This window comes from Cupressus sempervirens, chromosome 1, assembly GCF_028749045.1.
Source record: "Cupressus sempervirens isolate cs-2001-9-10 chromosome 1, ASM2874904v1, whole genome shotgun sequence".
Classification (NCBI taxonomy): Eukaryota; Viridiplantae; Streptophyta; class Pinopsida; order Cupressales; family Cupressaceae; genus Cupressus; species Cupressus sempervirens.
The window spans coordinates 351,571,508-351,583,855 of record NC_143118.1 but is presented as its reverse complement, the minus strand read 5'-3'; the positions used below and the strand labels follow the sequence as shown (position 1 = coordinate 351,583,855).

Genomic DNA, 12,348 nt, shown 5'->3' with positions numbered 1-12,348 from the left:
TAAGCAATTCTTACTTGAAACATTTGCTGGCTGGAGATTTTCTTCCAACTTAGAACCGATATCAGGATTTGAAGCTCATAAATAGCTTTAATAATTAGAGTTGGTTTTCAATATTTATCTTCATAGTTATATAAATGCACATGCATCAAAAGTGATTTGCTTTTTTTATAGCTCCGACAAAGCCCTCTTTATTTCTATCAAGGCTAACAAAGTAAGGAGCAAAAGAACAATGTGAGTCTTAATTCGAATTTCATGAAAACTTCTTGACATTTCAGCTGTCATTTTATCCTTCGTAATTGGAACTCTATTGGAATACTTTGATGAAAAAAATCGCGTTATATCTGTTATGCAGCCTATATATTCAACAGACTTCAACTGGAATGCTTAGTATTTGTCCCAAAAAACTGAGTGAATAGGGTTATTGTTTGCTAAATTCATGCAATAGCATGTTTGACACTGACCATTTGAATTAACTGAAAGGTTTGTAACACCACTTTTCAGATGATGGCAAGAAACTCCAAGATAAATAATGCTGTAACGATTTTCTCTGAAAATGCCATCATAGTAACTGTTCTTAGTCGTCATCAATCCTTTCTTCTTGAACACCTCTTTATTTAGTTTGGATAAGTCACAGCCACCTCATCTATTTCTTCTCGACTTTCATTTAGTTCGAAAGAAAATCAACACCACCCCTTATCCATTTCTTTTTGAACAGTTATCTACCTGAAGTGAGAGATTCATAAATTGCTTATATAGTCTTCATAAATGTGGTTCCTACAAGTTTTATGCATCTTTTCATTGAAGAAACCTAAATAATGGTTGGTATGCGGTTATAGTTCTCAAAAAGTTACACTAGATTTAATATTAAATATCTGAGCTTTTATGATGACGCTTTATGCACAACCCAAACAAAAAACATTGCTGCTTTCAGGGTTGGATCTGTTTTCCATATCATCTAGGATAAAATACAAGCAACATCAAAGCTGACTTTATTGTTAACTTGGGTGGCACTTCGAGCAAATAAAATGAGATTCTGAATATTTTATCAAATCATTAAACTACAAAACTTGGCACATATAGCCATTTGTTGGCCAATGCATGTATATATACAGATTCTTTAAAATCGAACTGTTACATTATACTGCCATGTAGCATTCCAAAAATGAAATGCTATGCATAATGCAAGTACTGACTAAAAATACAAATTTGACTAAACATGAGTAAAATCTACTTAAGCAGTAGAAACCACATTAAATGAAATAAGAACCAAAATAATGGTTACAATACAGTGAGATTTTCAACCCTATCAATCACATCTAATGCTTGTATCCTATCAATGTCAAATTCCATTGTATCTAGTGTTGTATGTTGCCTCAGTCCATTAAACTCGCTCTTTGTGTTAGTAGTCGGAGAATGGCTATTGCTTTTGCTTAGTCTACAAGCAGCCTGATGGGCAGCTCTTACCTTAGCTGAATCGAATTCCTGACTTTTGCTTATTCCCGGGGTCAATTTTCTGAAGTTTACATCTTTTAGCATGTCCTTATCCTCTTGAGAAAGCTCACTAAAAGCTGGAAGATGTTCATTTTCTAGTGAAGCTGGTTTGTCTGGAACAAGCACGGAACTATTTGAACTTGTTAAGGTAAAACGAATCGGTGATTTAATAGGAGACTTGTTTCCAATTACACTATTTCTAGCCTGGTTCACAAGATGATGAAGCCACACAATCAATTCAAAAATGTAAGCTTCTGTCTTGTCTTTCTCTGCATAATGAAAAGTTTGAATGAGTGTAAAATCACTATGCCCGGGTAACCTTCGATCTAATGCAGATCTGCAAGATCAAATCATCAATTATATTTTGATTGTGGATTACATTTGCATCATTAATTGAAATCTAACTACAAAGTTCAAGATTCTAATATAGGCAATTTAAAACATCTGCTTACCCAGTATTTGCCCACTCTCCCACCCATCCAAAACCATGGTGTGCTCTGGTTTTCAGGGTACCACAGCACACAGAAGAGTACAATTAGTTGAAGAAACACTATAGGTGTTTGTCAGAATTTGATAAAACAGAAAGCACACGTCATTATTTAACACATTACGAAATCTTGTTACAAAGCTCGGAAAAACATTTTTAAGTTACCATTGAAGGTATTCAGATTCTTATCAATGAGAAAAATAATAAAAAGGCTATAGGACAGTTGATTACTTAGTAGTGTTCGTAGCAACTGGAACAAGCCATGTTAAGATTTTCTCCATCTCTGCTTTAATCTGTGGAACTGTAAGCTGCAGGCATGCGACACAAATGGAATAATCATAATGTGTTACTTTGTTTAGCATAATGTTATACCATGTTTGAACCTTCTAGCTGAAATATCCATTCTTAAACTGAAACTTAAATAATGTATATTCCCGAATATAATATTGGTTTACAAAGCATTTCTAATTACATTTCAAAATGCTCATTAAAATTCTAACAGATTCAATTCAATTTTTTTATTAAAATAGAGGTTTAATATACCCTACACAAAATACTTCTATATTTGCAATTCCTAAGTAATCTATTCAAGATTGGCTTACATAGGGATCCCATTTACTTATAATCCAGAAAATTAGAATATAAATACAAAGAAGTTAAAAGATTCCTTGAAAGATAATTAGATAGACTAATCCGGACTATTTTGAATTATAGCAATAACCATGAATTTCCCAAAGCTTCTTCATTCTTATTTTTTGATAGAGCGCCACTTTTGATTTCTTTGAGAATGAATTATTCAGTTAGATTTCTATCAACACCAGCACTCTAATATGAGCCAGGCAGTCCCTCAAGATAATTACCAGCAATTCACGAAATATTAAAAAAGATTGCTTCTATTGTTTTCTGAACTACAAGATATCCTTCAGCTAGCAGTTAGCAGACAACCTTTTATGATAAACCAGTATTTCTTTCTTAAAATGAAAGCTGCAATTGTAGAGAAAAATGTTCTTTAATTCTTTTCCAGATTATAAGGCAGGGAACTAATGTTTTTGTTTGACCCCCCAGCCTATTTCTTTTTTCCAGCAAACATCATATATTCCTAAAGTTATTAAGTTCATTTATCAGAACAATAAATCTTTTTTCTTAATGGATCAAAACTATTTTCATGGGATTTAATTATATTTTTCACTTAAAAAAGATCAAACAAAAAACAATGATGCATTAATTACACTGACTTCTTACATCAAATTTAATGTAATAAGGATGCAGTCATCAATGTCCAATAAAATAATGCCATATTTAATGCTGCTACTGTTAATCTGCATTGTGTGAATCATTATGACGCGTATTTGGTTTGGGGAAAATGAAGGTTTGCATGAGAAAACATCATCTGCTTGTGCTGAAAAAACTTCAAACAAGGACGATTTAACAAAAAAAAAAAAAAAAAAAAGAACCAGAGCTAGAATGTACATGCCAAAAGTTCTTCACAAAGTCTATTTTTTTAATATGACAAGATAAATTGCTGTCATTGAGAATTGGCATTTAATATACAATTTTTGTAAAAAAAATATCAAATCTTTTGCCTTATCATTTCTAAATTTCACACATACGATAGTCTAAGTTACCGATTCTGGACCTGATGCTGATGCGGGTGCGGGGTGCTGATGCATGGATGCATGGATTCTTTTTTTTTGGGGGGATTTTGGATGCATTTGGATGCGTCCGCACATAAGTATATATATTTTTAAATATATATATTTATAATATATATTAATACATATATATTTAGGTAAAGTTGTCAACTATAATTTATGACAATGTATGCAGAGAAATATAAGAAATATCAAATATACAATAATACAAAAATAAACCATTCATTGAATCGTTATAATTTATCATAATCAAATTGAAATAAGTTATAATAGTAATCAAAACATCAAGATTCCAATGCAATTTGAATTACAAAATCAAAACATAGTTCACGGTTCAAACTTCAATGTTGATCAATCAAGACTCAATGCTCAAGATTCACAAATCACATTCAGTCATTCAGAGTCATAAGGATTCTCAAAAAAATCCACATTCTCATCATCTCCTCCTGCTGCAACACTTGCAAATTCATTTAAACCATGCATGGTTCCAATTGTGCTAGATGCACATGCTATGATGTTATCAACATCATCATCCGTCATCACAGTAAGATCCTGAAGTGTTGCATCCAAGTCTGCAGATTCAAGGGCTGCATCCCAAAGCTTGGTTGACCCTTCCTTGTATCCATCCTCCTTACATGACAAAAGACGCAAGTTGGTATGTATATAAACCAAGTCCTCAGCTTCCTTTGAGCCCAACCAGGTGTGCTTCACTGAATGGATATAGGAGTATGTACTCCAATTCCATTCAGCAGCAGAAGAACTTGCAACCTAAATAGTGTTCATAAAATTTAAATTAGAGAATGTTAAACACTAAAGTGTAGAATACAATTGCTAGAAATAAATAAATGAAAACTTACTTGTGAGAGGATCTTGATTGCAAGAGGCTATAGATGCTTGAATGGTTGACCATACATGTACCACCATGTGATACCTCCCATGTCATTTTGGTCCTTTATTGCATATAGAGTAAGTTTTGACCCTGAAGCAAATAAGCCAAATTCTTGCCTCACCTTTCTATGCATTTCATCATCTGGGAAGAGTCTTGCAAATGCAGTGTAGCACCCAGTAGCAACTTCTTCATCCGCATATGGTGCAATTCTATCCGACATAGCAAGTATTTCCTAGCTATAGTAGCTTGGAGATAAGGCATATGCAAGGAGGTGCAATGGGGTCGTCATCGTCTCCCAACGATGATGAATGATATCCTCCACCTTTTTGCACAAGGCTTCACATTTTGCGGGGTCAGTCTCATGTGCTTGTATGGAAAGCTTTACCTTTTCTACCATGGTGTCTATGTCATCGTACACATCCCGCAAGCAAGGTGCATCTATATTGGCAAAGCATAGCATAGTCATGATAGGCTCGGTGAAATCCAACACAAATTGCACACGAGCCCACCAATGCTCATCCAAGATCATACCCCTGACCTTCAAGGCTCTCTCTAAATTTGAAGCCTTCCATATAGCCCATTGGTTACAAATAACCATTTAGCCCAATGCTGATTTCACCTTGAGGAGTCGTTTCAGAACAATAGTATAAGATGCAAATCTAGTCTCAGCTACCTATAAGCAAGTTGACAATATGACATCAAATATAAAATGAAGTTATAAACAAGAAATTTGATATTGAACATGAATATAAAACTTATTCAAAATAAATAAATAAATGAAACTAAATAATTACAATTTTAAATCTACCTTCACCAACTCCAACTTGGAAAATGATCTGAATATAGATTGTGACATGTGCTAGTTTGTCACAAACATTTGTATCTCCTCTCCCTGTTGGTATATTTGCTTCACCCAATCTATTTGGGTGCCAATTTGTTGCATGACCAAGTTGAGAGAGTGTACGGTGCATGGTGTCCAAAAAATATGGTCGTATCGAGACTCAACCAAAGCACCTGCACCCCTGTAATTCGTGGCATTATCTGTAACCACCTGGGCCACATTCTCACTACCCACCATCTCTATTGCCTCAATGAGAATTCTAGAAATGAATTGTGAATCCTTAACTTGTCCTTCACAATAAATAGCCCTCAAAAACATTGCCCCTTTGGGGGACATTGCAATCACATTTATCAATGGTCGGTTTCTTGTGTCTTTCCATCCATCAGATACTATTGTTATGCCGGAAGTTTTCCAAGATGTCCTAATTGGTTGAAGAGCATTGTCTACAGAAATCTTTTCTTTTTGCAAAAGAGTAGTACGCACCTTTTCATACCTGGGGCTAATGTAATCAGCTGGTGCTCTAAGGATGGCTACAACCATTTCCCTCCAATATGGCGATCTTACCAAATTGAAAGGAAGACCATTGGCATAAAGGCAACGTGCAATTGCTTCATCAACAATCTCTCTTGCCTCCATTTTGAATGCTTGATCCAACGGACCTCTTTTGCGATTAATAACTTCTACTTCATCATCATCCTCTGCCACTTCCAAGAATGGATGTTTGGAGGATGCAACATGATCAGTGGGCACATTCAATTTGCTCTTTGTAGATGCAGATTTGTAAAAACTTGTTTTTGATTTGCTCACTAAACGATCAGCAGCCTCTTGTTCTTTTATGAATCCAGCTAATTGTGCATCACTCAACCCTTTTTCATCTTTTCTTCCCTTGCACAATGCTATTCCTTTACCAGTAGGGCCCATAAAATGAACTTTGACCCAAGAATATGAGCTATTGAATGGTTTACTATGACATATATTGCATCTCCAAATGTATGACCCACCTCCGGAAACCTGTGATAATCTTGTGGTGTGTCTCCATAATGGAGATGCCACATCAATATTAAAGTTATCACTTCGTTCTTGCCTTGCTGCTGAACTTTGACTAGTAGTGGCCATTCTTGCACAATAGAAACTATAAATCTAATAAGAAAATAGAAAAAAAACAACTTTGAAATGTTTTAAAAAACTTACTCCTCCATTTCTTTAAAAAAAAAAAACAAAATTTCTTGAAAAATTTCTCCTAAAACTTGAAAAATTCATGAAATTTTTTTTTAAAAATCACTAAAAAAACTCACGAAATGGATTGGATGCTTATTCGTCCTTTTTGGAAGCTCAATAGACACCCTAGGAATGATCCTCTTCAAAACAATGACCTTGCTTTCAGAATTTCACAATGGAGACCAAATGATAAGAGAGCCCAGCTGAAAACAAAATGGGAAGAATAGGTAATGAATGACCTCTTTAAGGGCTGTTTTAGGGTTTTAAGGCAAATAGAAGGAAAAATAAAAATAAAAAACTATTTAAAACACATGTTATTTGAGTCACTTAAGCGATTGGGTGGTGGAAAAAGCCGGACACTCACGAGATGCGTCCAGATGCTCTCCGAAGCACCCTGTACACATCTGTAGCCATGTTGACGCTTCCTGGAAGCATCTGCCACGCATCCTACCACATCGGCGCATCCTCGTGCATTCGCATCAGCACTAGGGACAAATCCAAACGCATTAGTAACTAAGACGATAGTTGATAAGGCATTTAATTATGGTCATGTTTAGTGCTATGTAAATGTTGGCGTCGATTTGTTCTGACCACCTTTATAAACACCAATCAAAAAGTAATGTAATTATTTATTGAAGTTCAATTAATTTAATTAATTATTTTTTCAACTTTCATAGTTTAAGCTTAATTTGTGTTTTAATTTCATCCTCAAGCTCATAGATTTTTTCTTTCAATTAATTTTATATAACTATTTATGCCTATAGAAAAATAAATAAATATATCAATACTCCATAAAAATAATCAATGAATGTAGAGTTATGTTAACTAATTTTTATACATTCATATTCTATGAATGCCATTTTCAGCACTTTTGAATTAAAAATTTAAATTAATATTTTACATTTTAAATGTTAAATAACAAATTATTTGAAAAATTAAAACTTAATAATTAAATTCTAAAATGTTCTTTAAACAAAATTACTTTAAATTATTTCTGTTAACAAATTATTTTATTTTCATTTTATGAGAAAATTATAAAGAAATAAATATTATAAGTCTTTTTCAAATTATTTAAAGAGCAACTCATGTACAGTCCCTACTATGATGTCAAAAGGCAGGGACTCCAGCTCACAAAGAGCTCTTGTTTTTTAATAATTCCTTCAAAATGTTCTTCAGCAATTCTGGGAAAAGACTGGAGATGCTGGATATCTCTCCAAATTTTGTGAATATTATCTACGACTCCACAATGACTATATTAATAAAATAGATAACAGTATTGCAGTCAAGCAAGGATGCCCTCTGCCATTATTTATCTACCTATCCATCTGTATATAAAGAAAGAGAATTGGGAAATTGTTTAAAAGGACTAATGATACAACCTACAAAGGTTATGCAACAGACCCCAGTTTTGTTGATGTGTAATGTAATGAAGGATATGACCTTCAAGGTTATGCATCATTTCCCCCCCTTATGTTGATGTGTGACACTTTTCACGTTTGGATTAAGTGATTAGTAACTCCAAACTCATACTTATGGCTGCACTTTATGTATGAATATGCATGAAAAAGTTATGCTCTTTCTGCTTGTTTTCTGAAATTTGTCTGACTTTTCCAACAAATTTCACATGCAAACAATTTTCCAAGTAGACCATGCAAAGATATCAAACAAAAATCTATATCTTACATCGATTTAAAAAGATTGATGTTTTTTATCAGCTATACCAAACACCGTTGAGAAGAAAAGATATATAAGTATGAAGTCCCTCAATATAAACTCTAGATGTGATAATTTTTTAGAACATAGTTTACCTAAAGCTATGTCACAAGGTTCAGCGAATTTCATACATGAAGTACAAATTTTGGCGAACATTAAACTTTTTGTATAAAATTCATTAAAATCGCAATGGAATTCAGATGGAGAATGTTGGCTACTATTTTTATGTATTTTGTAAAGCATCTTGGGGTTTTCGAGTGATTTTTCTTCTAAAACATTCCTAATCGTGCACACATTTGTCACCCGGCATATAGAAATGTTATCATTAAAGACTCTTTCTATGCATCTGATGTTGTTTGAAGATGTTTAAGAGCTGCCTGGAAAAAAAAATAGCAGACTTCAAATGTTTTGAAGTAACAGTTGCACTGACTTTTAGCCACTGTTCGGGAGCAAAGAATTGAAAGCTACATTCTCAGAGTGATTCCTTCCATTTTTGTTGCACCATTTGTAATCTTTTGCGGTTGCACTAACAGTTTGTTGGTTTTGTTCCTTAACATGGGTCTGGTTTTGAATGGAGGCATTGATAAAAATGTTGCTAATTTGCAGACCCCTCCGTTTCCATGTAATGGGGAGATCAACTCTTTCAGTTTCTATAACATATGACTGTGAACAGAAGAGAGAGTGATGGACCTTGTTGGGCATTTGACATTGGAAGAGAATGTGTTGCAGGTAGGGAAGGAAGCAGCTGAAATTTCAAGGCTTGGCATTCTGGCCTATGAGTGGGCTAAAAGACGAATTACACAGAATCGACTTCTTCCAGTCCCATCCAAGTCGGGCCCTGTCTTAAATGATTTAATAATTTATACTAAAATTTAACAAATCTAATGTATTTAATATGTTATAGTTTTAAAATTAGCACATTTAAATGTTTAAATTTTAAATTTAAACTCATTCATATTGGTTTTTTATTAGATTTAGTATTATTATATTTTTATGCCAAAGGTGTTTCCTATATGAAAAGGGAGGAGCCGATTTTTAGATCTAACAGTCGAAACTCACGGAGAAGGAATGGTCGACCATAGGTTTAATCTCATCTGTTTATATTCTTTCTACTAGATTAATTTGTCCACCTCGCACCATTTGAAAGTTTAAATATACTTTTCAAGGTCCGTTTATATTCTCTCTACTGGATTAATTTGTCCAACTTGCACCGTGTGAAAGCTTAAACATACTTTTCAAGGCTTGATTTGATTGATTGAAAATTTACGCCCGAAATCAATGTCAAGAAGACATATGACCTATAGTTAAGGAAACGTCGAACCATTATGCCTCCCTCATACCTGCTCTAATTTATCTCCATTGCACTTGGCGACTCACCCAAGAAAGTATATATGCATCGTATGTAGCTCCATTCATTTTGATCTTGCCTATGCTTTTGAACTTGGTGTTTTTGCACTTCTACTCGCCCAACAAAGTATATATTCACTGCATATATATTCCCTTTGTTATCCCTTCTTCTGGTACAAGACTGGTCAACGACTATCAACAGACTGCTTTGGAAGAGGAATGAGCTCTAACTACTAAGAGAGGCATGGGAAGGGGTGTGACCAAAGGAGAGAAGGTCACACAGAGGTTCACTTTTGTGAATTTGGGGACAATGAGAAGGGAAGATTGTTGCCCAAATGCAATCACATTTTTCTTATCAAAGGCAATTTGTGTGGTTTGGATCGAATTCCTCCTACCCGTTTTGTTGCTCGGATGCCAAGCCTAACCCGTCGATCAAATCCTAGGAAGAATCTACATTTCGAATGGGGAGACAGCCTTCATAGATGTCGAATCTAACACGCAGCTCTCCCACACCATGGGTCTGCAACGTCACCCAAGGATTCGATTGTTTTTCCCAACATCATCTGTGTAACCGCTACTAATTTGCTCAACACCGAGGCTGAGATTTGAGAGCAGGTCATGGATTCAAATCTCGTCCTCACCTATAGAACCCCAAAATTTGCTCACAAAACCTGTGCGGCCCAACTGCTTGTCATTTTCACACAAAAAATGAGCCTAGCCACAAATGACTAGATATGTTGCTACAATTGACGACCTATTTCAGTCTGATGTGGATGGTTTTCAATCAGACTCCGTAGAACAAGAAGACACCACCACGCTTCTCTATTCGTTAGGGACAATAGGGAAGAACAAAGGAGTGGTTTCCAGTCACAAAAAACACATCTCTATGGTGCAGAGTTTATGCAGAGGAGTGATCCAAAAAAGGGTGTTACTTTGTGCACTATGCCACTGTTTCATATCTTTGGATTTTTCTACACAGTTAGTGTGGTTGCCAAGTGCACAACTCTGATTATTTTTCATGGCTATATTTATCTTGCGTCCCTGCCAAATCATCATAAAGAAAATTAAAGTGTGAAACATAGTGAGTTAAATTAAGATAAAAGTCAAAATTCCACAACCTATACTAGCATCCTCCTCCATGTACCTCATTACAAGGAATACCAATAGACTTTATTGTGAAAAGTAATATCGTGCTTCCCAAGATTAAGGAAATGTATGATGAAAGTAATACTTGAGCATGGTATGTAAGAATTGTATAAATATATGATGATATATATGCAAAATGTAACTTGTGTACTCAATTCAATGCAACATAGCTTTTGTCAATTGTTATAAATAGTATATATGCTTACGTCAAAGATGATGATAAGCATATGTTTGCATCTACAAGTATTACTGGAAAATGTAGTTATTACAATTTTTTGGCAAAAATTCAAAGCATAGTATATATGCATGAGGTGATATATGACTAAGATAGACAGGAAAAATGTGAAGTTTTGTATATGAAAGCATATGGCTATTCCATTCAATGCAACACATCTTTCATCTAAAGTTTTGATACATATATTTTTGTTCACAATGTTTGTGATAATGTGTGAGTTTTCATCTTGTGGCATATACTGAAAAAATAGTAAACAAGTAAACATATTCATTATAGTTTATAGAATTTTAAACATTCTTCTCTTAACATTACAAATTCTAGACTCAAGAGAACTATTTGTCTGCACATGTTCATTATTCCTTTAAATTTTCCCAAATGACAATTTCCAAGGGCACTATGAGGGATATGAAAAGGAGAGGGAGAGATAGAGGGAAAGAGTGGAGATGGAAGGTATAAAATATATAAAGAAGAGAGAATAACAAAGGGAGAGATATAAAGATAGAGAGAGAGAGAGATGTATAGGGGTAGAGAAATAACAAGGTAGAGATAGAGATAGAGCAAGCGATGGGGAGGAGATTTGCAGATGTAGAGATATTAAGATGAGAGGGGGAGATAGAGATGTAAAGAAGATAAGTGATGAGAGAAGTAAATTTAAAGAGATGAGAAGGAAGAGGTAATCAATATAAAAAATAAAAAATAAATAATGAGAGCGATGAAGAGAAAAAGAGGGAAAAAATTATTTTAGATATATATATATATATATATATAGGGTGGGGGTGGGAATAGCTTAGCTAGAGAAATATGGAGATAATGATCAAGATAGACAAATTAAAATATAGAAAGAGGGTCAAACAAGGGGATATTAATAATAATAAAAGAAATATAGAGGGACACAAAATTTAGAGAATTAGGTTGATCAAGTAAGAGATAAAGGAGAGAGAAAGAGACAGTGAGAATATAGATATTGGCAAGAAAGCAATCTATATTTAATTATTTGGTTTTGTCAACAATCATAGATAACATGTGTCCATGAGAAACCATGACCAATCCAATACATCATTTGCATAAGGATTCAACCATTAACCTTTATAACCTCTTAGTTGTACCCATTACATATAATATTGACATTTTTTAATATGACAAAATTCATCCACTCAATAAGAAAAGCAAGTAGACATTGACAAGTCATGTAGATGCATGATTTTCCTATGTAAACCATAATTAACATATGGCAATTGACTTCACATGCATAAAATTTATAATTGTGAATTGTAGTTGGATTCAATGAATCAAAGGCATATTCCAACTTACTTGACATATGTAAAGGTT

At 34.1% G+C, this 12,348-nt stretch overlaps 1 protein-coding gene across 1 annotated transcript in view; it reads right to left on the bottom strand.

The window, feature by feature from the left end:
* Positions 1-1,011: 1,011 nt before the first annotated feature.
* The window catches only part of LOC149577678 (protein PSK SIMULATOR 1-like), a 153,751-nt gene continuing 142,414 nt past the window's right edge, over positions 1,012-12,348 (bottom strand). Inside the window, exons 10-12 of the mRNA XM_089825000.1 lie at positions 2,210-2,286; positions 1,944-1,988; positions 1,012-1,828 (exon numbers count right to left, since the gene is read on the bottom strand). Coding sequence (XP_089681126.1) covers positions 1,279-1,828; positions 1,944-1,988; positions 2,210-2,286 — 672 coding nt within the window. The 3' untranslated portion in view covers positions 1,012-1,278. The remainder of the gene's footprint in view (positions 1,829-1,943; positions 1,989-2,209; positions 2,287-12,348) is intronic.